The sequence below is a fragment of the Periplaneta americana genome, chromosome 8, assembly GCF_040183065.1.
Source record: "Periplaneta americana isolate PAMFEO1 chromosome 8, P.americana_PAMFEO1_priV1, whole genome shotgun sequence".
Taxonomy (NCBI): domain Eukaryota; kingdom Metazoa; phylum Arthropoda; class Insecta; order Blattodea; family Blattidae; genus Periplaneta; species Periplaneta americana.
In genome coordinates, this window is record NC_091124.1 from 95,732,148 (window position 1) to 95,758,620 (window position 26,473).

General features: G+C 34.2%; 1 protein-coding gene and 1 long non-coding RNA gene across 8 annotated transcripts in view; one reads left to right on the forward strand and one right to left on the reverse strand.

Annotated features, from left to right (window-relative positions):
- LOC138704904 (dehydrogenase/reductase SDR family member 11-like) overlaps window positions 1–26,473 on the reverse strand; it is an 82,578-nt gene that overhangs the window by 14,064 nt on the left and 42,041 nt on the right. For 2 of the 7 annotated variants that reach the window (XM_069833302.1, XM_069833301.1), the window contains exon 1: window positions 548–653. The exons of 2 other annotated variants lie outside the window; for them this stretch is intronic. Coding sequence is in view for 3 of the 5 variants with exons in the window: in XM_069833299.1 (XP_069689400.1) it covers window positions 241–372 (132 nt within the window). In the remaining 2 variants the exon portion in view is untranslated. Of the gene's footprint in view, window positions 1–240; window positions 464–547; window positions 654–24,410; window positions 25,533–26,473 lie in introns of those variants that run through there. 3 more of the 7 variants (XM_069833299.1, XM_069833300.1, XM_069833303.1) reach the window with 3 other exon arrangements.
- LOC138704905 (uncharacterized) lies at window positions 3,937–6,769 on the forward strand. Its single transcript, XR_011333467.1, has 3 exons — window positions 3,937–4,035; window positions 6,147–6,319; window positions 6,602–6,769. It is a non-coding gene; the product is annotated as an uncharacterized lncRNA (long non-coding RNA).

Here is a 26,473-nt window from a genome sequence, read left to right on the forward strand (position 1 = left end):
CACAGTTAGCTACCTTAAGCGCACAAACTGAGCAGTTCTGGCCACGCATTTTGTGACAGTTACAGCGGTTTCACTTGTCGCTGAAAATAAGCTACAATTTACAGCTCGTCCTTGTACTGTGCTGTCTTAAATATCTATGGAAAGATGACTGTGATGAAGGAGGAGTTATAGATGTCATTTTATTAAGTAAAGGATAAAATCCCTAATAGGCCTATTCCACAAGATATAATTCAAACTCACAAATAAGTTATACTTGCGGGAAATGGTAAGCGGTCCTTGCGTACCATACGATAATACTAATCCTAATAATTCAACATTCGAAGTAAAACTACAGTGCATAGGTACGTTCACACGATGGGCGCAAGAGAACATGTTACTTAGGCCTACACTCAAGAAAAACAGATCACCATAGGTCGGTCACATAATCTATTATGCAATGCGTACTCAATTTTGCATAATACACATAATATGTCATTTTAGTGCTGCTGCATTTCTTATCTATAATTGGGAATCCCTATAATTAAATAAAATTCAATGTTGTCCTAACCTCGGCTCCGCTATCTTGAACTTCAAACCATGTTCTCGAGTGAATAGTGATTCATAAACATATGAGACAAAACTTCTTTCTGCTGTAATGAAGAGTGAAGACACACAACTTGAGACATCGAATATGAAATCCAGTAGGCCGTGAATATCCCGCGTTTTTCAATTTAAGTTTTCATTATAGGTGAGATATGAATAACTGTTTTCGAAAAAGAGATTCAGCCAGAGTCAATACTACAGTTCTTTTTACATTCAGAAATTTAATAACAAAGTACCGGTATCAAATATGTTCTCTAACTTTTAATAATTTATTGTTGGATTTGCATAAATAATTATTGACTAATATTGTTCAAGTCCAGGATTTTCACTTGAATCGCTAGCAGTATCAACTCGTGAAGTTAAATGTCACCAAATAATAATACAAAATCATCATCAACTTTCTTTGCGGCTAGAAAATGTATTAATCATTTTTCATAATTGAAATTAATAATATTTTCAATCATCACTTTTTCTATGCTTAACATTGCCAAAGTAGCAAGACGGTCTTGTGTCATTGTATTTCTTAGAAAATTCTTCACTCTTCTCAGCGTAGAAAAACAGCTCTCAGGCTGAGCAGTAGTCACGGGAGTAGTGAGAGTTATTTTGAGGAGAGTAACACTGCTGTGCAGGAATCGCCGATGATGCGATGATTTCGCATATTTTCATAAGTCCAGAAATATTACGGAATTCTTGTCTCTAGCACAAAACAGATAGTTCAGTTTTGAGACGTTCTTTACACAATAGAGGATAAGTTTCAATGGTTTCATCAAGTTCAGCTGAAGAAAATTGTATGTAATTTATATTGTCTTTGAAAATAGAGAAATTTAACAATTTTGCTGCTGCCAAATGCATATTGAAAACAAATCTCCCTTTTACCTGACAAGAAATGATATCACACACCTCTTTCGCAGAGACAAGATTTTGCGACTTATTTTTACTTTTCTTCATTGGAGGAGTTTCTTCTTGTTAATGAGTAACAAAAGGAAGTTTGTTTCTCTCTTTTATGATTGCCTCAAGAAATTAATTTACTGCATTGTAGATATTGGTGGAATTCGCATTACGATGCTGCAGCTGGTTATGCAGAATATCCTCATGAGGCATGATATGATGAAAAAAATTCTAGCCAAAAGTTGAAGTCCTGATGATTTCAACGTATGAAGAATCACTGTAGTTCCTTGTACAGTGGAATAATTTGTTTTCAATTTGAAGTTTCTCAACGCATTCTATTAAACGCTCCTTATTTTCAAAAACAGTATTAACTAATCGACTATGAAAATTTCATCGTGTGTTTGATCCTCCAGGTATTCGTCTAGAAACACTAACCAGCACAGCTAATCATGAGGGCGACTTAGAAAAAATCCAAGTATAGCGGGAAGACTATTGAAAGAAATACGACCTTGTAAATTCTGTGATGCTGCCTTTTCTATGATTAGATTCAGTTGAATTGCATAGCAATGCATAAAATGTGCATATTTATAGGCTTATTTAATAATTGTTTGTACACCTGCCTTCTCTCCACTCATTACGGCCGCTTCGTCGTAGGTCTGGGCGGTAAGTTTTGTCACAGTCGCCATTCAGAACTGTATTCAACTGCTCTAAAATGCATTCCGCTAATATTTCAGTATTTTGGGCTTTTGGATTAAACAACCCTCACAATCTTTCATACACATCACCGCCCAATTCATAACGGAAAACAATAATCTGCTGCATATTTATTTATTTAATTATTATTTTGCTAATAATTGTAACATAAAATATGATATATATATATATATATATATATATATATATATATATGACCTGATACATCAGTTGTATCGTCTGACATGACTGAGAAAAATTTAGATTGTCGTATTTCAGCAAATATTTCATCACGACATCCAGAATACAAATAAGAAGTACATTCTGGAGTGTCTTGGAAGTTTCTGTAAACACTTTTGAGTTCAAAAATTATTTTTGAGAGACTTATGTAACTTTCCAGCAAATTTCAATAATCCTCGAAACACGCCATGTAAGGTTTCGTCATGGCCACGTAATGGAAGTCCAAATTTCCCCGCAAAATTTTATATAGTATTTTCGAGAGACTTTCTCGATTTTGTCTCACTTTCTCGTTATGTTTGTTTATTTGCTGCCTGTTAGCGTCACGTATTTGATTTGTGATATTTTCTTTCCCTAACAAAGTCAAATCAATGACATACTTAATATGTTTTGCAGAATTTTCGTGTTTTTTTAGCTTTCTCGGCTAAATGTTTTAAATCATTTACCCCTGCTTTTGTCCAAGTCTCATCACCTCCGAACAATATACATGGAAAGCAAAATAGCGCATTTTTTTCAGGACAGCCACCTACCACACAATCATTTATGCTTATAATAAATACAATTAAATTTTCTAGAGTAAGTCTTATTTCTGCTTGATGATGCCTGAGAAATAACTAAGTCAGGAGTGTAACTATTTCACTCTTCTCTGCAAACAACAGCGATGAAAAGCTGGTATTTTGCAGTTAGCCTACTGTATTTAACACTGTTCTTATTCATATTCGCTTTAAAACTGAAACAGTTTAAATAAGCACACTGCACAGTCTTAAAAACACAATTATATGACAACACATTCAATGAAAAATGTTTTTGGCACAATCCAATACCCTCACTCTACCGCTCTCAAACAACAGTCAGCTGTGTGTAATCTGTGACAGTCAGCATACAGCCCTACAAGCGCGTATGTGGGCACAACCCGAGCCGCTACGTATAGCTCGACAATAGTATCTGCTGGCAGTGCACTACGTAGTATAGTAACTTGACAAAAGTTTCTACCGACATTTTCCTGAACACAAGACAATAGAAATTTAATGATATATTCAATATAAAGTCATATCTTTCAGGAATGGTTTACTATTCGGTAGGTCTGTATCCCTTAAAGGCGCACCGTCACTGGATTTGAGGTTAATTAAATGAAAAACCAGAATAAACCAAATATTAATTTTGTGCGTCCAATACCCCTGATTTAACACCAGACTTACCTTAAATTATCAGAATTTCGACATGTCGCTAGATGACATTTTTTTGGCATCAAATGGTTTCCCAAAAACACTAAATCATTAGAATTTCGATATGTCGCTAGATGACATTTTTTGGCATCAAATGGCTTCCCAAAAACACTAAATCATCAGAATTTCGACATGTCGCTAGATGACATTTTTTGGCATCAAATGGCTTCCCAAAAATACTAGATTTGGTGACAAAATCACCAATTTGGCAACACTGCAGGGGCGCCGCCAGATTCCAAGCTAGGGGGAAGGGAGCAGCTTAAAAGTTTATAGAGCTTACAAGGAAGAAGCAGACATAGTAAAAAAAATAGCTGGACCAACTATGTTGTACCTATTTACAAAGAGTACAAGTTGAAAATCACATGGGGCGATCAGGATATCATTAATATTATATTTCATTTTCATCCAGGTAAATTTAATGAAACGAAGTGTGGTCATTATTAAATATTGTTTATAACAATTATAACCATGTTTGCAAAGTTTTGTAGTGATGTTTCTGGTTTTCCTGGCTTTTATCCTTTTATTCATTGATATTTTGTAGCAGCTTATCACTTGAAATAATGTCACTTGTGCTTACATTATCCAGTTTACAAAATTAAATTTGAATAAAGTATACTGTATGTTAAATGCCGTTTTTTCCATAGCTAAATAAATATTGTAATAATCTTGCATCATTATCATTGTCGTCGTCATCATCATCATCATCATCATCATCATCATAATCATAGTATAGGTGATGTTCTACTGTTCATGTTACAGTGGAGGAAATTAATATAAAGGCAGTATGAGTTTTGTGGCAATTACGTTTATTTTGTTGATTTGTTTTACACTTCTGCCTTATCCTTGACAGATATTTACTAACAACTTATAAAGAAACCATACCAAACTGAATTTATCATTTTGCTTTACACATAATACATGGAGTGAAAACCCACTGTCTTAAGGGAGGAAATTAATATAAAGGTATCTTTCTATTGTAGATAATAAAATAAAGAAACAATAACAAAACACATTGCAACAGAGTTCTAGTACTTGGTTGGACCACCATTGTTCTTAATAACTTGAAAAATTCCCTTTGCCATTGATTTAACAACTCTGTTTAATTCGTACATAGAAATTGAAGCCCACTCTGCACGAATCGCATTCTTTAGTTGAGCCACAGTCTCAAACTATCTTCCGTTGTGATACACATGCCTTGCTATGATTTTCCATAGGTTTTCTATGGGATTTAAATCTGGACTTGTTGATGGCCAGTTCAGAAGTGTGATTCGTTTCTCGAGAAACCACTTCTTCGGTTTGGTAGAGACATGAATTGCAGCATTATTTTGCTGAAAAATCAGGTTGTCATCAAATTCTTCATACATCCGAACCAACTTCGATTCCAGCATCTCTGTGTAGGTGTCAGAATTCATCCTGGTGTGCACCCATGTCAAGTTGGAGGTACCTTGAGCAAAGAATGCTGCCCAGATTATCATACTTCCGCCACCAAAATTTCTACTCATTCAAACTTAGTCCTCTGTACGGAGGTCATGCCAGTAATACTGATATCCATCTAGTCCATCCAAATTAAATTTATTCTCATCGCTAAATATCACTTGACCCCACTTTGAGGTCCAGGACATATGTTCTTCAGCAAAAGACATTCTGGCCTTCTTATGGACATCTTTTAGAGGTGGTTTACTAAATTGTTTCTTAAAGACTAGGTTATAGTCTCCTGCCAGAATTTGTCTTACATGTCTGGCAGTGACCAGCAACTTCAAATCAGTAACTATTTGAGAAGCAAACATGTTTTTTACCTTTGCTGTGCGCAGGATAAGTCGTTTAGTACGTGGAGAGCTTTCTTGTCCGACCATACCTCCCATTTTGTCCATACTGTGTGCCCAATTTCACAAAATTATCAATAACACAACTTGAACATCCTAATTTTTTGGCGATTTGCGGATTGGAGAGCTTCAACTCTTTGTAAGCATAATGCTTTCTTTTTCTTCATTTCATAGACACTTTCCACGTGGCATTGTAGCGAGTGCTGGCGAAAAATGCTACAGTCACGTCTCTCCAATACAACTGCAGTGATTTGTTTACACCGAGTTTTACATTAGTGGCAGCACAAGTGCATTTATACCAATTTCCACCCCCACAACAGCGTTATTTTTGTTTCTATCCAATGTTTTCATATGAGGTGTGGGAACATTAGTGCAATGTGATATCCCTAAGTAAACTACATCATAGTTATCAGAAATGCGATATATGAATAAATACGTACGTGTTATACTGCAAAACTCAAGTGCCTTTATACTGATTTCCACCACTGTACAGCTGCTGTACGTTATTGAAAATTGATGGTGATAATAATAAAATATTAATGATGATAACTATGGTAGTGATGTGAAGGTAATGATGAAAATGAGTAAGATGACAGTAATGATAACAAAATCGAATTGTTACATTATTGTTGTTAACAATTAAGATAAGCAAAACTGATGCAGTGTATAAACTGTGAGTCTAAATTTGGTTTTCCAGATAAGTTATACATATATCCATGCCGATACAACTACAGACCAGACCATTGTATGTATATGTCAGTTTGTAAGAGTGCTGAGAGTGAAAGTGTTGCAGTGCTGCATGGGAGTCGTGGAAGCTTTCATGCGGAAAAACAGCCGGCATTTCGAGCTATTTATCGAGCCATGGAGGAGGTAATTCTGCTTCACAATTGTAGTAGTGTGTGCAGTAAAATAATTTGCTTTGATATGGGCAGATTACATCTGTTCCTTCTTCATTAACCCAAACAATCAGTAGTTCACTGTTATTTTTAAAACCCTTTTATAATAGTGCACAATTACGTATATGAGATATATCTGCTTTTCACTCTTCAAAACAGATTATAAATTTTGAGTCACAATTTGTATGTAAATAGATATCCAGAAAGATGCGAAAGGAAATATTTTGTAATTGACTGTAACTGTCTTTTGTTACAGTACCAGTTGGGCATTGATTCATATGTCAATCTGTTTTTAACAATAAGGAACTACTTAGAACTAACTACTTCATCAAATTGCGGCAAGATTCAACACATCTTCACGAAAGCAATGCAACAGTTCATTCCAGACTCATATGGTAGATAATGTGATAGCACATTACACATGCTAGGGTCAGGTAAGTCACCATTTTATAAGACTCCCATTGAATTTTATGGTAGCCATCTAGTGTTGGCTAATTTGATAGCCATAAAGACCACTGACTAGCCTACAATTCTGTAAGCACATTTGTAACTGGTAGATAGTAATTTTATTCCATACAGTTACAAACACATTCATACAATTTTTCAGCGTGTAGAAATCTTTAGATTCATAATCACATGAACCACAAGCACTACATAAGCTTCTGATTCAAATAATACAGAGTGTATCATGTAACGACCAGTTTCAGGAGTTACAGGAAACTATACTAGGCATGGAAACAATTTTGGGTGACACTTCAGTGAGAATACAGAAAGATTAGAAATATGAGACAACTTATGTCAGCCATTTCATCTCTAATGTTTCCTGGTTTCCACTATTTATTATTTTTTTTAGTTGGTTATTTTACGACACTTTTTCAAACTGCTGCTATGATTATATAGCGTCTGAATAAGATGAAGGTGATAATGCCAGCGAAATGAGTCTAGGGTCCAATGCCGAAAGTTACCCAGCATTTGCTGTTATTGTGTTGAGGGAAAACCCCGGAAAAACCTCAACCAGGTAACTTGTCCCAACCAGGATTTGAACCCAGGCCCACTCATTTCACAGTCAGACATGCTAACCAATGCTCCACAGTGGTAGACTTTCCACTGTTACGGCATGTCATCACTTGTAACATGTGGTGAATGATGTAATTAGAAAAATTGACCTTCTGCAATTAGTCTCTCTGGGAACATAGTACAAAGCAATGGTGGCTCACCCATAAGGGCTGCAGCCCTCCTTGAAATTTTAAATAAGAATCTGATGGTAGAGACTGGATTAATCTTGCACAGGATAGGGACCGATGACGTGCTTATGTGAGGGTGGCAATGGACTTGAGGGTTCCTTAAAAGTCATAAATAGGTATCATATTTGAATAATTTTTAGGGTTTTGTGTACTTTCGCAAAGGAAGCTTTTAATAGAAAAGGGAGCATCTTCTGCGGACTTCTGGAAAAAGAATTAAGGAAGATACTAGTGAAGTGCTTTGTGTGAAGTGTGACATTGCATGGAGCGGAAACATGTACATTACAATGACATGAAAGACTTGAAATGTGGATATGGAGAAGGATGGAGCATGTGAAATGGACAGATAGAATAAGAAATGAAGCTGTATTGAAAAGAGAGCGTGAAGAAAGAATGATGCTGAAATGATCAGGAAGAGAAAAAGGAATTGATTGGATCATTAGCTGAAAAGAAACTGCCTACTGAAGGATGCACTGGAAGTAATGGTGAACAGGAGAAGAATTCGGGGCAGAAGAAGATATCAGATGATAGATGAATTAAGTTATATGGATTATATGCGGAGACTAAGAGGAAGGCAGAAAGTGGGAAAGATTGGAGATGCTGGGTTTGCAGTGAAAGACCTGTCATTTGGCAGAACACTATGTATGTCTATGTACTTCCTTTAAAGATAGGCTTATAGGCCTATTTAAAATCATCCACACCTCCACACCCTCTTACCTAGCATCTCATTTTGTTTACCTTTCACTACCTCGAACCCAGAACATGTACCTTCTCTCTATTCCTCTGCACAGAACATCCTTCTGCTCATCATCTTTCAGCATATCGATTTCACGCCTCTGGAATTCTCTCCCTGACCATGTCAGAGACTGCTGGACAATATCAAAATTCAAATTTAAATTAAAAAGTCATATTCTAGCTCATGGAATTGCTTGTTCAACAGCTCTTAGATTGCGCAACTTCGGCTTAACCCATGACATATAATAAATATTGTAACTCTGCTGTTGCAGAATTGACAATTAATATGCAATGTATTTATTATTATTGTTATTATTATTATTATTATTATTATTATTATTATTATTATTATTATTATTATTATTATTATTATTATTATTATTATTGCTACCTCTATTTTTTTTTCTTGTATTAGCTTGATGAAGCTCTATAGTGTTTTTTTTTACTCTGTTGACCCTCTATAGGGCCTTAATTTAATTTGTATTATTTTCATCAGCGTTCGTATTTCTTTTTTGTATTTACTTATTTTTTTTAGTTTGTTATTTAACGATGCTCTGTCAACTACGAGGTTATTTAGCATCAATGAGATTGGTGATAGCGAGATGATATTTTGGCGAGATGAGGCCGAGGATTCGCGATAAATTACCTGGCATTCACCTTACTGTTGGAGAAAACTTCAGAATAAACCCAACCAGGTAATCGGCCCAAGCGGGAATCGAACCTGCACCCGAACGCAACTTCAGACCGGCAGGCAAGCACCTTAATCAACTGAGCCATGCCAGTGGCTTTTTGTATTTATATGTGCTATCTAGTAGGATGGAAGAGAAGGCCTTGTGGCCTTAATCCTGTCAGATTAAATAAATAAATAAATATGTAAATAAATTATATTTGCGTTCAGCTATAACCATTTGTAGATAGTTATGTTCATCAATAGCAGTCAAGCTATATACATTTTGAAGTGTGCCCTTCTTAGGCAAAACTATACGTAGCATCTGGGCAGCAAGGTGATTAAAGATAGAGTAGGGGAGAATGCTTGTGAATACCGCAAGTGGGGATCTGCACTCAATGCAGACAAATGTATCACCCAGACTTACAATGAAGCAATTTTAATGAGTGAAGAGAAGGGAAGTGTGCAGACAGTTGTTAAAAAATCATACAAATGTGCACATTTTGTGCATAGCTATTCACATCAGCTAATTGTAGAAAAGGCAGCATCACAGAATTCGCAAGCTCGTATTTTCTTTTAGCAGTCTTGCTGCTATACCTGCATAATGCAGTTTTTTCAAAGCCGTCTTCATGATTAGCTATGTTGGACAGTGTTTGTAAATGGATACATGGAAGATCAAACGCAAAATGGAATTTTAATAGTTGATTAGTTAATACCATGTTTTAAAATAAAGAGAATCTAGTAGAACGCTTTGAGAAACATCAAATTGACAGAAATCATTCCACTGTAAGCAGCTACAAGGATTCTCTGTAAGTTGAACGACCAAGACTTCATCTGAATCAGGGATTGCAGAAACGCCACACACAGTGACATGTGCTGTTTCTGCAATCCCCGATTCAACTGTTGGAGAGAATGTTTTCATGAGATCATGTCCCATGTGAATACTTTATATAACCAGCTGCAGCATTGTATTGCCAACTCCATTAGTATCTATAATGCAGTAACATTTCAAGAGCCAAGTATTGTATGTCACTCTTCAACAAGAAGAAACTCCTCTCATGAAGAAAAGGGGAAAGAACTTTCAGTATCTTGTCTCTGCAAAAGAAGTGTGTAATACCATTTTATTACCAGATAAAAGAGAGATTTGCTTTCGATAAACATGTCGGCAGCAAAATTTCTAAATTTCTTCCTTTTCGAAGACAATAGGTATAAATTATATATAATTTCTTTTGCCCGAATTTGATAGAACTATTGAAACTTACCCTTTCTTATGTAAAGAACGTCTGAAAATCTGCTTTATACAAGAGGCAAGAATTCCGCAGGATTTCAGTGGGATATGCAGAATTTTGTCAAGGGTTTAAATAATTGTTTACAATTCACATTATTGGTATTTTACATTTTGTGTATTATTATTATTATTATTATTATTATTATTATTATTATTATTATTATTGCTATTGTTATATATTACGGTATGTTTATCATATTAATATTATACTATGTTCCAATATTCATGAATATCCTTATAAAATTTTTTAAACGTATTTTTTTTACAGCCATCCATTTTTTTTTTTAATTTTAACTTCTGTTTAATTTTGTATATTAAAAAATGCTTGTGTCATTTTACTTACACAATAATCACATCTATTTAATCAACAATAATTATTTGTATATATCAGGTAAGATACTTCACTTTACATAACAGGAATCCATGGAAATAGTCAAACATATTGGAATAAATTTAATTAAACACATTAATGGAACTTGGAGCTTACCAAGGATGAAGAATGAAACTGACATGATGAATATATTGAAGAAGGAGTAGGAGGACTATGTCATATGTTGATGCAGATTTTGTTACTCTGACAGTGAAAAATTAGAGAAGGGGAAAACGATTACGGATGAAAAAAGTACTCAAATCTAAATATGTTATTTTTTTTATGTTCAAGGGGGGTGGTGGGCTTATGAAAATAAATGAAATCATGTTGGATACAGAATCATTAATTCCTGTACAGAAGTGTTCACTCTCCTCAAATAATTACTACTACTACTCCCATGACTACTATTAAGCCTGAAAGATGCTTCTCTACGTTGAAAAGAGTGAAAACTTTTCTAATAAGTACAGTGACACAAGACTATCTTGCTGTTTTGGAAATGTTAAACATAGAAAAATGTTTGATTGACAAAAGTTTTAATTTCAGTGATAAAGTTATCAATACATTTTCCATCGCAGAGAAAGGAGACTGGACTTCGTACACAAATTAAATTGTGAATGAAGCAGTGACATATCTTTGATTTTATTAAGAACACAATACACTATTGCATATTCTCATTAGTATTTTCCATTTAAATTTTAATGTGTATAGCGTTTCGTAACTTAAATCATTATTTAACATTAATATCATGAACATCCTCTGATTAAAGTTCTGGGTGATATGTACATATATTATCAGGCAGTACATCTCACTTGACAGTAAGTGTCGGAGGAAGAACAATTTGTTTGTATGCATCTGAAATCTGACTTGTGTAATATGTAGCTAGTCGGCGATGAATGCAATGGCGGGGGAAAGGAACTGACCACCCTAACTCATTATCTCCTGGCCTAGTTGCCTCATAAGTGGTGTCTTCTTGGTATCACTTGTGAAGTTCAGACCTGTCTTTGGACAGTTGACTAAACAACAACAACAATATCACGAACAGCAGCAGCAGCACCAAAAAGGATTGGATCAATGATTCGTTATGAGTTCACCTTCAGTACATTTAAAAAATGTATTAATACTATAAATCTCACTGTGCTATATGATAATGCTTATATGTAGAAACGTCTAGAGCAGCTATACCAAACTAACATCTCACGAGCTGCCACTGGTATCAAAGCAGCTCATTCAGTGAGAACGAGGGGAGAGAAAGAGAAACCATTTTACATGTGAGGAGCAAATGATTCAAAATGTACTTATTCCATAATATAATATTTTTCGTAAGGGAGAAAAATTAAATTAATTAAGCAGTAATTTTTTTAAACCAGACGTATTTTTGATGTTAGTGTAGACAATTCAGTACTATCAAAACAGAGGAAATCCATATCGAAGTGAACTTCGTTTGTTGATGGACTGTGTGCATTTTGATTAAAACTTCTCTTATTCTGTCATTTGTACTGCCCTTGAAGTTTTTTTACAGCATTTTTTACCCATTCAATAATGGGTGGAATAGCCTTCCTTTTTATGTTCACTATTGTAGAGAGACCTAGTTGTCATGACGATGCTATAAAAATCATATAAAGCCTGTTCGACGAAAGAATAAAGTGATTTAAACACATGCATATGGTCTTGAGATCAATGAATAAAATATAGTGACACTTTTATTTGTTGCCATGGAAACAGATTTATGGGTGTTCTGTGGTTTACACCACTATTCTTTCTCTGGAAATGATAAAATTAGAATGCTGTTGATTTCTGTAGTTTTTCTCAATGACAATCTCTAATATCAAAAGGAGATGTTAACATACATGGATTTCTGTCTCAAAATCCTTAATATTTTCCCTTTAATGGTGCTGAAAATGGTCGTTTTCCTGTACACTCTGTATATTTAAATTTGGTACAGTAAAATCTGTCTTAAGCAGAATTTTAGATTAAATGAATCGGAAAATTTCTGTAAGCATATAGACTCGTTAGAGTACATTCATGCATATATCAGAACATATAAATACTTGCATTTAAGTCTCTTGTTTGTGTTGAGGAGACTTTGTTTCATAATTTATTGTTGGAAGTAGATTTTACTGTGACCTTTATCATATATTTCCTACAGAGTTTTCTTAAGATCTTAATAAAGAGTGCAATCAGATCATATCTTTTACATTTTCTCAGACATTGCTTGAATATAACACGAATACAAATCTATTTAAAAACACAGTCCACTGGTAGACTTTTTATTTTCTTACAGTTACTTGTTGTTGGCAAAAAAATAGAATTTTATTTCAAGGCATCCAGTACTCGGTATTTGAAAGTGTTGAATGCTTTTAAATGGTTTTGATAGATAATCCTTACCTCTTGAAAACTGGTAATTTTATAGTAATGTGTCTTACAGAATTGAAATATGTTTCTAGATTGGGACCACTTTTTTGTAACCACTTGCAGAAATGAACCAACTGTATGTTTTATACTGAATGTCTTTTTGTAATGTTTGTTTGTTGTATTTGAGTGACATATATTATAAAGCCTTGTATACTCTAATAATATATACTAAACCTTGTTAAAAGTTGTACATTGCAGTTATATTATTACAGGGCTTAATTTTTACAAAAGAAAAATCAAACTGAAATGCAGTGTTATTGACTGAACTGGGAAGAGTGTACAGTGGAGATAGTTATTACAGGCACAGTTTTATGGGGATACAGGACTCAATAATGTGCAGAGATGAGCAAATTATTAACATGCGTCTGTATTCTAGCCTTATGATCATGTAACTATGGGAGGAGGAGGGAGGGGATCAAATTTTCCAACCGGAAGATTTTGTTGTAGCATTCCATTTTAAATGTGTGTTATGGGGATCTGTGCTAGACCATGTAAAGTGTTAATGAAAAAATTTATCAAGAGAAAAATCAAGTCATAATCCTGGTTTGATGGAAGTTACGCTAACATAATGATAAGACTGAAAAATGCAGACATAAAAAAAACAATAATGGCTTGTTAATGGGAGGTTTTGCATTAACTTTTTTATTCCCGAAAATAATATCAGAATAACAGGACACTTCGAAGATAAAGAGTACCTTCATTTGCAAGTGAATAGTAGTATCAGAATATAGTTATTTGTCATTTTATTTTGTGGTACTTGAGACTGAGCACCATTATCATTTTTCTTTTTCTTATTAGCTTTCATTGCTTCTTTACTTGTTTGTAACTTTTCTTATTCTGTGAACTGCCATTGTTTGTTTGTTTGTTTGTTTACTTGTTTGTTATTTTTCTTACTCTTTTATCTTTCATCATCTATTTGTTCTTTTTTTGTTTTGTATGCTTTGTCTAATGGCAGCTTCTGATTTAAGGAAGCTCTGCTAAATAAATAAATAATCACTATTCCACGAAAATTTTTCTCATTTTTTCTTTGTTCTTGCTTTTTCCATGGATAGTAATTCAATGGATAGCAAGATGAGACAATATTCTGGTATGAAACTGTTTCCCTGGTTCTAATAGAATTTGCATCCCTAGATTGTGCCTGCTTTCCAAAATTCCACTTTGCTTTATAAAGAGAATACTGACAATTTTACAAGATCACCTCCGCCCCTCTTTTTAAGAATACAAAATGATATATCTTTTCTTTTCCTTATTTATCGGAGATTGTCAGTGAGTTAGAACAGGAGATTTGAAAGATATATTTCTTACAGTTCGGCATAAATTAAGCCCTGTATTATTGTGCTGAAACTGTAGCTCAATATTTGAAGTATCCATTTTTGGTATGTTTCATATAAAAGTGCAAGTATCTTCTAGCTTTATTATGTATGTAAGCATGTGTGTGTGTATATGTCTGCCTGCATATAATAATATTATATCCATGAGTGAAACTGAACTTTAATAATGGTCTTTCGCATTGAAATTGAAACTGAAACTCAGGATGAATAGGTACTTTCTGACCAATCAAAGTTTATTTTAAATGAGAATTAAGGTGAATCTAAAGTATCGAAGTGACTTGTTAAATACTTGCAGAGTCAAAAAGTCTGAACATGTAGACATTATTTTTATACTGTAACTCTCCTTCAATTAGGATATTTAAATATTTTAAATTTCAGAATTATTTGGGGAATGCTATGCAGCGAAAATATAAACCTTCCTTATTGCACTCTTGTGCAGTTTTTCACTATCTAAACTTATTTGGAAGTTGTGATTAATTAAATTTTCAAACAACATTTTGAAATTAATGTACAGAATTTGAATAAAAATCCTATTAAAGTTTTGCAATATTTTTCTGCTTTTGGCATTGAAATGTTTTAATTACGAAAATCATTGTTACTGGTAATAAATTATCACAACTGTGACAAGATGTAAATAAAACAATATATAAAAGATAAATGGAGCCTGTTCCATAAGTAATCAAAATAAATATGCATAATTAATGCTATCATTTTATTGCATGCATTATTTGACTTTCATATTTTTAAGTTGTGTAAGAACACCATATGAATGCAGTATGTAGTGTTGAATGGAATACATTATTACGAAATTGTGACAAATATTTGGAAAAAATTATTATGGGCTGTTTTTAAGATATATTTGTCATAAATAAAGGAAATTTTAATAATTAGGAGCCTGAAATGTAAGAGTCTAAATTGGCATGTCTCTTTCAAAGTTCTCGTTAGTAAGGTCTGTTTGAAATCAAAGTTAGCATTGTAGAATAAATGCTTTTAGTAGCATAGTGCAATAAAACAAGCAGTGTTACGTATGTGGAGGCTTAAACAAGAAGCCAGTCAATAGACAATAATAATGTAATATCTAAGGCAATTATAAAATGAACTTCTTACAATTTGTAAAATTGTGAGGTTCTAGTTATCATAATCATAATAAAAATAATTTTTTTTTTTTTTTTTTGTTGAATAAACAGAATGATCAAATTTAAAAAAAAAAAAAGTGTGTTAGGTTTGTATTTGTAAGTTGTGCTTTTGTTTTAATAGTAGGTGTTACAGTAAAATCCCTCGTATCTGGCACCCAAATAACTGGCAATACCGAAACAACGGCACTGTTGGCTAGGCCAAAAAAAATAGTCATTCATGTGAAAGGGAAGAGTTGGATGAAGGTATGAGTTGTTTTCGTGGCTCACACATGCCGCATATTGTGTTTACTCTTTACATTGTTCACGCGTGTAAACATAGACAGAAAACCCTGTTATGATCCTGGAGTAGATCGGGTAGCTTCGGTAAGCTGTCACTTGGACTTTGCAAACAATGCACAGAGACAATATCTTTAAATTTACCACTTGAACTCTCCTATTTCGAAGGGGTGTTGGATAGTCTAAATAGGAAATTGTGAAATTCTCTGTTCCTACAGTGCGTAAAAATTTAATTCGAGTGATAGATAGTATCGTGGCTGTTCCCGCTAAGTGCTGTTGTTGCACAATATATTCTGCGAAACGCAAGCAAAATGTTCTTATGCTCAAATCATCGAGTGCTACTTCGTCTTCACAGTCGCGACGTTGGCTGCACTTCTCTTCACGTCACATGACTCACATGACCGCCATTTAAAATTGTCATAAGGTTACGAATATTTTTAGTATTTTTTACGCTATTATGTATTACAATAATAATTATGAACTGATGAATATACATTACCTTATTCAGTATTAAAAATAAACATTGTATATATTTCAGAACTTTATTTTTAAATATCTATATGAAAATTACTAAATTTCAACATGGAAAAAAAAATGTTTGTGTAGTACAGTTTACATAACCTATAAATGTATTTTCTAGTGATGAGATAAACTGCTCTTTTGAGATCACTGTTCGACCTGTGATTGCTCATTTATGATCACGGTGATCTTAGGTAGTGAAACATTGCTCGAACTGCAAACTTGTTCGAGGTGAACATTGAACAGTCCATTCTTTCCTGCTCTTCAGAGCATCTCACTGCGATGTTTCGATGCTGTCGATATTTTGCACATGGTAAGAGAGGACGAAAAAATGTTGAGGGTATGTGTTTATACTTCACAAAGTCAAGTGTAAGCACAATACTGAGATGTAAATATAGATGTTTCATTATTTTAAAAACAGATTAAAAGTTTGAAAGTCCGTAATTATTTATTTTTCATTCATTAATTTAATCTAACTGAACATCTGTCATCTGGCTACCCAATATATGATTGTCTGTTTGATCTTGTCCAGTATTCCTGAAGTGAAATATTTTGGAAAATGTATCATGTGAAATATTATATAGAAAAAAAAAACCGGAAAATTAGTAATTTTGACATAATTCACACGTCACTTAGAAGATGAATGAAACATTGCTATTTTTTTAATCACTATCATATTTGATGAAATGTTGTTATTATTGTAATTTTTCTAGTTGAATATTGTAGCCAATTAATAACTTGACTGCTTAAAATAATGGAATCAATTAATCAATGTAAAATCCTGCCAGATTTTCGACTGTCGGCTGACAATAGTATATTTTCCGGCTTTAAAAAAATTAAAATCTGCCATGATCAGCCCCAAATCTACTGAGTTGGCTACACGAAATGTATTGTTAAAATCACGCGCTCACAGTTTGCGGGTGTAATTGTTCCCAGTTTTGTCACTACTAGCCCAGAGGGCTACTAGGTAGCATAAGCACAGCAGCGCACACAGGCAGAAAAGAACATGAACTGTCTCAGCTGGTGAGCAATTTAGTCTCGAACTGTGATCATTGTTTAAAGAGCTGTTTAATCACAGGTGTGATCGTGATTGTGCGATCACTGTGATAAAATCACAGATCAGTGGTTTTCTGCTCTTCATTCCAATTATCGGGCAAAATCAGTTATCCGACACTGGCTTTGTCCCACAGTTGCCGGATACGAGGAATTCTACTATACATGATTTCTGAACTCCATTTTACAAATGACCCAGAATGAAAAGAGTACATCTGCAAGACATATTTTTACCTTATTTATATCTAGTTTCATTTCAGAATTCAAATTTTAACTTTTTAATTAGAGTTAGGTAAAATTTGATATGTCTGAAATGTTTTCTTGTGCAGGATATGAAAACTGTAAGTTTGGTAATTTATGTGAATAGGCACAGAGCATAATATAGTCTTGTAAGAAAATTATAATGACGTGTTGTAACAATACGAACATTTGACTGCTGTAAGTCTTTTATGTGTAAGATAAGATATTCATTGTAAGAGGTGATAATCATTCTTAAAAGATCTCATGTTTTCGTTATAGTCAATTTCGTAGTAACTCTTGGGTATTTGTGCACAGAACCATAGAGGTAAACAACATTTATCTTTTGGGAAAGAAAATTATCTGCCTTGTCTTTAAAGGACGAGAAGAGATGATAAATTTGTGCCAAAATATCGGATTTGTATACCTCTATAATCTTGTGAAAATACCAAAGATTTTATGTATAATTTATTACTTCCCTTTGTTGAACTCCTCCCTTCTCACTGTAAATTTTGTGAGAAATATGATAGAATAATAGTTACAGTAACTTTTCATTAACATGAGGAAAATTGTTACCGAAAATAATCTAAGTGCGGTTTATATTTCTCGAATGAGCAGCTTAGGATTTAATGACTGCTTTATTAATAGTAGGTAATTCAAACTTATATAAGATCTCCGAGAATGAATGGTGGGTTTTCATGAGGTTATTGTGTATTATGTATTATGTGTAATGGCTTAAAAGTGCTTGTATTCAATTCAGTAACTCAAAAGAATTCCGAACAACATTATTATTAAGTTTTAATATGTGCACAATTAAAAACACAACACACGTCATAACAATATTCAGTTTCAATTCACCCTCTGGAAAGAACACCTGGAGTAATGCATGCAATTGCTTATCTGATCCTTTCCTTGACAATGACAAGATTTGGAATGTTTTCACTGTAAACCTTATTTTTGACATAACCCCAGAGTAAGAAGTCTAATGGGGTAAGATCAGGACTTCGTGTGAGTCACGAGATGGATGCATTTCTGCCAGTCCGTTGCTCTGAAAATCGACGATTCAACTCTTTTATACATGGTTCCCAAAGTGGGGCAGTATTCCATCTTGCTGGTTGGAAGATGTTCTGAAACCGAGCATCTTCCATTTGCTTGATTCAAGAAAACAAAGTTCTGTGGCATGTCCATATACTCAGTGTGGTTGATGTTGGTTTCAGCAAAGGAAAAGAGCCCAGAAATCTGGCAGTACATTAGGCTACACCAAATGTGGACATTAGAAACATTTTGAATGTGTTTGCTTGTGACGTGTGAATTTTCAGAGTCCCAAATGTGGCACTTGTGCTGATTTATACAACTACTGATATGGAATGTTGTCTTATCCAAGAAGAGGATCTTATCAAGAAATCCGGGTTCATCTTCAATTCTTTGTAGCATGTTAACAGCGAATTCAACCATATGCACATTGTTGTGTGGCTTGATTGCATGCAACAGTTGAATTTTATAGGCATGTATCTTCAATCTCTTCTGCAGTTGATTTAGGAAGATCTAATTGTTGACTATGTCATCCAGTATAACTTTGAGGACTTGAAACAGAGGACTGTCGGATTCTTTCCACATTTTCTTCTTCAGCATATAAATTTAACAACAATAACTTTATTGTGACGATCACAAAAATGGTAAAATAAAAACAAATGAACAAAATCTTTTTGAGTTACTGAATTAAAAAAAATCACTTTTAATCCATTACACATTATACTTCACAGTAACCTCATGAAATCCCACCATTCATTCTCGGAGCTGTATTAGAGTGATCTTTACTCACAATTTAAGTCACTTCACATTTTCATTTTATATGTCTGAATTGGTATGTTAAACAAATGATTTTATGAGCGAATTAATTGAAAACACTTGTTCCTTGATCTTATGGAGAGCTTGCAGGAAAACTATGTTTACTTCATATGAGTCTAGAGATAGGTACAGACCCCGAAACAAAATTTGGGCCACCTAAAGGACTGAGCATGCACAGTATGTTATAACTGGAATTTAAAAAATTCAGGTGACCCAGTTTTTGTTTCTGGGTCCATACAAGTATTACATGATAATTACATTTATTACGCTTATTTTGATGACTTCGAAACTTTGGTTACTGACTTTGTGAATTTTGAACGTTGACTTTTGTAAATCAATTGAAATGTCTCACTGTCTGTAATTTTCCATTCGTAGTATATGCATTTTGATGGTCAGTTAGAAATAAATATTATTCCACAGTAACATTATTAACTTAAAAGTGTAACGTTAATGTCTTTGTGTAGTATGATTGTTCATGACTCTTTGTATACTGTGTTGTGTATATGGATGCAACATTTTTTTAACATGAAAGAACCAGAATGACTACAGAAACTGAAAGTTAAAATACTCATCACACTACTGGCCTCAACAGTTTCTGACCTTAGTGTATGAACAAATTATACTTGTCTGTTTATATATGTTTCAGTTTCGATGGGCATTCCTAAAATGTCTTAATTTTGTGTATAATTACTTGTAATCTTTGGGTAAATAATGTTTAATGAAGATGAAAGTAAAATTTTATATTAACTCGTGAAATATGATCAAAAATTAAAACAAGGACATTTTAGGTGTAATTAAGGTAAGTATTTTTATCATAGCCATATTAGTATAATGGTAATATTTTGAAAATTTTAAACATGTAATTTATTTGAGAAAAATAATTACTATTGATACAATTAGTGTGCAGCTTTCACTCACGTTTTACTGAGCTCAAGAGTTTTACACATTGAAGTAAATACAATGAAATGAATATATTGTGCTGTATGTTCACGACCAATAAAAGTTAAAACAGGGTAGTAACTTAGCTTAACATGGCACTAAAGTTTAAATGTATCTGTGCTTCAGTGACATGACACACATACAGTGGGGAAAGGAGGTACATAAGATTTATAGAGGAAATGTTGAAAATGTTATGTTTTATTTAACGACACTCGCAACTGCCAACATTATATCAGCGTTGCTGGTATGCCGGAATTTTGTTCCATAGAAGTTCTTTTACATGCCAGTAAATCTACTGACATGAGCCTGTCGCATTTAAGCACAAATGCCATCGACCTGGCCCGGGAATGAACCCGCAATCTCGGACGTAGAAGGCCAGTGCTATACCAACTGTGCCAACCAGGCCGACTTTATAGAGGATTTAGGAGTGAATATATGCTATCAACGACAGTATAGTTGATATAATTCCTAACACACGAATGATGCGAAATCATAGTGAGGCCTCGAAATATTAAAGTGTTTATATACTAATAAATATAGGGTCCCCTATTTATAAATCGCTCTATCTAGTCATATCCCAACTGAACTCTCCGTGGAAACAAACAAGCAGGTTCCATGACCGGAAATCATTGAATGACAGTGTATGAACAACAAAAAATTAATTCCTACCTTTACATGAGAATCTGAAAATACCCTCCATCACAGTCCAGACACAATTGGCACCTCTTGAATAAATTCTGGAACACTCTTTGAAGTTCAGATGGTCTAATCCTAGCTATCATAGCTCGAATATTGTCTTTAATTCTTCTATTGTATGCAATGAGTGTGTCTGTGATACTTTATAGAAATTACACAGGATATTATTTGACAGTAAGAAGAACATCTGAGATCTGGAAGAGGCTTGCAATTTTAAATGTATCCGTACAAAAGAAACCAAATGACCTGGAAATGTACAAAAACTTGCCCAGACATGTTCAAACATTTTTGACAAGAGCTAAACAGGTCACATTGTCATACAGTAGTACCTATACCGATTTCACCTTTCTGATAAACCTACTTGTCTGTGGTGTAATAATCATGATGAAGATTGGAATACATTCTTCTATACTGTTCATTCATAAACCACAAAAGAAGTAAATTAAAATCATCAGTATCAGTTGCAGAAGACACAGCCCTGCAGTATATATTGACTACACCCCAACTCTGGCTACTAGCAACAGGCATCTATAATGAACACCGATCAAAATACCCCTCATTTCTCGTGAAAAACAAAAACTGACTATACTACAGTGGACTTTGTTGTCAGCAAACAGCTGGATACATTAAGGAGATTAATTGAATGATTCTATTGTATGCAGATTATTTTCACACACTTTCCCCTTCAGTGTTCCCCCAGAGATAAAATCACACGGATTTAAATCAGATGATATCACAAGCCACAATTCTCTGCTAAATGTTACGCCTCTTATTGCATTCAATGAACTTCCTTTTACACTTTTTATAGCCTTTATGCTTCACAGAACAGTCTTAAATAAATATACAAGTGTAGCAAACCATATTATACTGTACGATATTGCATAACTATAGAGACGTCTTCCAACATGTCTCGCTGGAGTCAAGTTCATGATGTTCATACATTTGTGATGTATTATGATTCTCCTGGCCTTGGAAAGGATAATTCTGAGATGGGTAACCAGATTTTTTACTGGACATTACCATCTAAATGAGCATCTATGCATATTGAGTCTTAAGCTGTGGTTTGTTTACGGCAATCATAGCCAGGCGCACATCGCTGGCGATTGTCGCCTGGAGTTGCTAGCACTTAAAATGAATGCGCATAGTTTCTTTACAGTGATGATCGCCAACGTAGATCGTTGGACGCGACGCAGATCGCTGGAGGTTGCTTCTGGAGCAAATTCAGGACGCACATTGCCGCATACATGTTCAATAATCGATATTTAGAGAAGGCCATGTAGAAATATTGAATTGGGTTATGGCAGCAAAACAAATGAGAATTGACAGCGATGTATGCTGATAAAGAAACCACTTCCTGATGATCATCGCCGGTGATGTGCATCTGGTGATGATCACTGTAAACAAACCATAGCTTTAGTAATGACCCAACTTGCAGGAAATGTGGGATGGAGACAGAGTCATCACCTCACATTTTGCTGGATTGTCCAGGTTTAAGCCAAATCAGGTATCATTATGTCGGGAAACATTTTATTACCTCCCCCCCCCCCAAGGAATTTCAGAAAATTAAATCCAGGAGCATTGCAATACTCCTGTCGCATTGCGGTCTTCTGAATTGATTTAGCCTACAGCTCATGGGGTGCACAACGGGCCATTTTTGCCTAAGTGCTACAGTTGAAATTGTTGTTTGTTGTTTAGTTAATTGTCTGAAGACAGGTCTGAACCTCACAAGTGATACCACAAGGCACCACTTATGAGGAAACTAGGCCAGTAGATAATGGGGTAGTGTGGCCAGTTCCATTGCGTACATCGCCAATTAGCTACATATTAAAATATACACCTTGAGATCATAAGAAGAAGAATAAGAAGATGTATTATGATTCGCCACTTATTACATTGCCTGTAAAAGTCCGCCAAGTTAGCTCTGTGGTAGCATGTTTGCCTCCAGACTAGCCGGCCCAGGTTCGATTCCTGGCGAGGTCTGAGATTTTCGTGTAAAATTTCTACCTCGGGACTAGGAGAGATGGCAGTGCGCAATTTCTAATCACTAGATTGTGAACCAATATGCCTGGGTTAAATCTCAAATCTCTCTGTAGTGCATATGAAGAGAAGGCATATGTCACTCTTGATAGTGATTCGTCCATCTGACTGGGACATTAAGCCTGGCGGCCCCCTTGGTGCTATTCAACAGGAGTAGGCTATGTGCTGGCACTGGGTTTCATTATCATTCATTCCAGACACAACACTTGCACATACACTCACCCTAGTACATGACATGATATGATATGACATGACATGACATGTACAGTGGCCTGCCGAAGTGGTGTACAACTAGAAAATGGGTCACAGTCCTGTCATCTATCCGCAATATGCGGAAACCGAATCACGTAAAGTGAAGTGGATAGGCATTGAATACATACAATGCCTGTAAACCCGCAAACAGTTGCTACCCTATCACCAACAGGAACAGCAGAGATATCAGGGCGACTTATAAATAGGTGACACTGTGCAAGCAAAGTTCCATTTCCTCTACATCGAAGCAATATCATCTCTTGAGAACAACCTTATAATTTTCAAAGACACTTTGAGTGACCTGGTAAAGTGTAAGAGAATGTCCTATGGCCTTAACTCTGCCAGTATAAATTTATTATTATTATTATTATTATTATTATTATTATTATTATTATTATTATTATTAAGTAATCATGACTCAGTCTCTCTCCCTCTCTCTATTTCTCTTCCTCAATCTATAATGATGCTGTTGAACTACAGAGTTAGACGTGAAAGAAAATTTATTCTATACAAATTTCAAAAAGTCTCCTGCAGTTTAGTTCCAAGCTCTGCTGATGAGTAGGCATTATTTGACAACCATGCCACCACTAGAACTATTCACGTTTTCATTACTTAATGTTGTCAATGTAATTTGATATTCTTACAAAAATAAACCTCCTTTCCCTGTAAAAATATTGCTTGTTACACTACCATTAACGTTTGTATTTGTACTGCTCTGGTAATTTATACATTGTTTTATTGTTGTTAATGTAACATGATGTGATTTAATGTTGATTAAAATTTTACAAGCACATGAAGGGAATAAATGTATATAATTTAAATTATACATGAAATAAATCATTTTTAATCAAATTTTCTCCACTCTATAATTACGACTTTTATTTGACAAGACATTCTAAACAGTTAACCAAGTTAATATCAATGTTTGGAGGAAGAAAAAGGTTGAAATTATGTTAAAACGAATACATTTCAGAATAATTAATATTTTTATATTAAAGAAGAAATATAACGAATTGTATATACATTTTATTAAATCAGTTTTATTACTCTAAAGCAGGGTTTAAACTACAGTCGCATTTTGCTACTTGACTTCTAAAAATGCAACAAACTTTGAATGTAAATGTGCAAAAATGTGACAACCACATTGGACTTCAGAAACGAAGATGGTAATGGAGAAAATGAAATCAGAGATGTTTTTGAACTAATCTGAATTTAAATGAAATGCTAATGACAAGGGTATGTTCAAACAGGTATTAAGCAATAGATGTTCGGGACTTGATTTCAAAGAGTCAGTGCAATTCATGTAAGTTAAGTGAACAATTTCTTCTAATGGATTTTTTGTGATGCAAATTTAGCAGTAATTGATTCTCAATATACCTACGTCTAATGACTTGCATACTTAAGTATATAGTGTATGGTAAGGTAATAAAACTCTAAGAAACAAATTACATAACTTTTTGTTTCTGCATATTTTATTAATTTCATCTTTCTGCACAATTATATATAAAATTGCACAAACATTTCGCAATTTGCACAAATATAATTTGTGCATTTTTGCGACAATTATTTATTTTCTAGCTTAAACTCTCATCTAAAGTAAAGAAATACAGTTTCCAGGCTATATTTCTGTATTTGAATGAAATAACTTTACTGTCAATCTACATTAATGTGTATTTTAAGGTAAGTTATGCTTTTAGCAAACACCATATGAAAGAAAGAGACTGATCACTTGCTAAACAAGTGACGTCAAATTAGTGTCATGCAACTCATTGCCATTGCTAAGCAAGTAACATCAGTGAAACTTCCGGAACATTTTATCCATTTAACCTACGAGCATAAACGTTTCACTTTAAAATAAAGAATAAGCATCGAAGTGTTTAGACACATTTCTTACTAGACAATATGCTTATCACATCAGTGAAAGTGAAAGTATACAATTTTGTCGTGATTTAATTTTTGCATAGGAAAATTTGTTTACTCAGAATTAACTAAATTAATTCTGTCTTCTGTTTAGAATATTGTTTTACAATTTGTTGTAACTTGAACTTAACACAACTTTAAACAGGTATTGTGCCTATTGCAAACTTTTAGTCTTGGAATTAGTTGCTTCAGTACTTTTCTCCAGTTGGTTTAATTATGAGCTCATGAATCTGAAAAAAAAAAAAAAAAGGCGAGAAATAAATTCAAAATATAAATGTTAACGTAATTATTTTACTGAAAGCAATAGATGGTTTTACAGCCTCTTATCTTTCTCCCAGTCTTAATCTGAGCAAGAGATTCCTGGCTTAGTAACAAGATTTTGAGAACTAAGTCACATCTGTTCCATAATATTCACGGAAGGCTAGAAACTGCAGCTCCACTATTCGTCTCTCTGGTGATAGGCTTTTAATCAGCTATGGTATTAGCAACAGAGCTTCATTGCCGAATTAAAAGTTATCAAGTGCTCACCTTTTTGTCCCTATTCTATGTAGATATTGAAAGTTTGTCAAAACTTGTTTCAGAACACGTAGAATTTAGTATTTAATTAATGTCATATTTAGCTCAAAATACAGTCCCAAACTCGAGGATTGACTGACAGCTGGATTTGGTACTGTACCCTGTATCCAGCTTGACAATGTTGCTATCAATAACTGAATCATTTCATATTCTGAGAACAGCAAACATGCCCCATCCCTAACCACTCTCGAAGCCAGAATCACATACCTATACCATCTTTATGCAGAATCTGCTCGTAGGGAGTTTCGCTGTCACTTTGAACTGGTCATCATGCACAGAAAAATTCATGGCAACTTCGCGGAGAGTAACTGTTTGGAGTGCTGTCTCTTCCAAAGGAATTAGAGAGTCACATTTCTTTGAGGATGAAATGGTCGTGCACAAACTCATTGCAGCTCGTTATGTGATACTGATACAACATTTTTTAAATGATCAATTGAGAAGATGACATTTTTGTATTAACTTGGTTTCAGCAAGACGGCGCAACAGCACATATTGCAGCCATCTCTATGACGGAAGTGCAAAATTTGTTTGAGTAACATGTCATATCGAGAAATGGAGACATTCCCTGGCCTGTACGATCCACTGATGTAAGTGC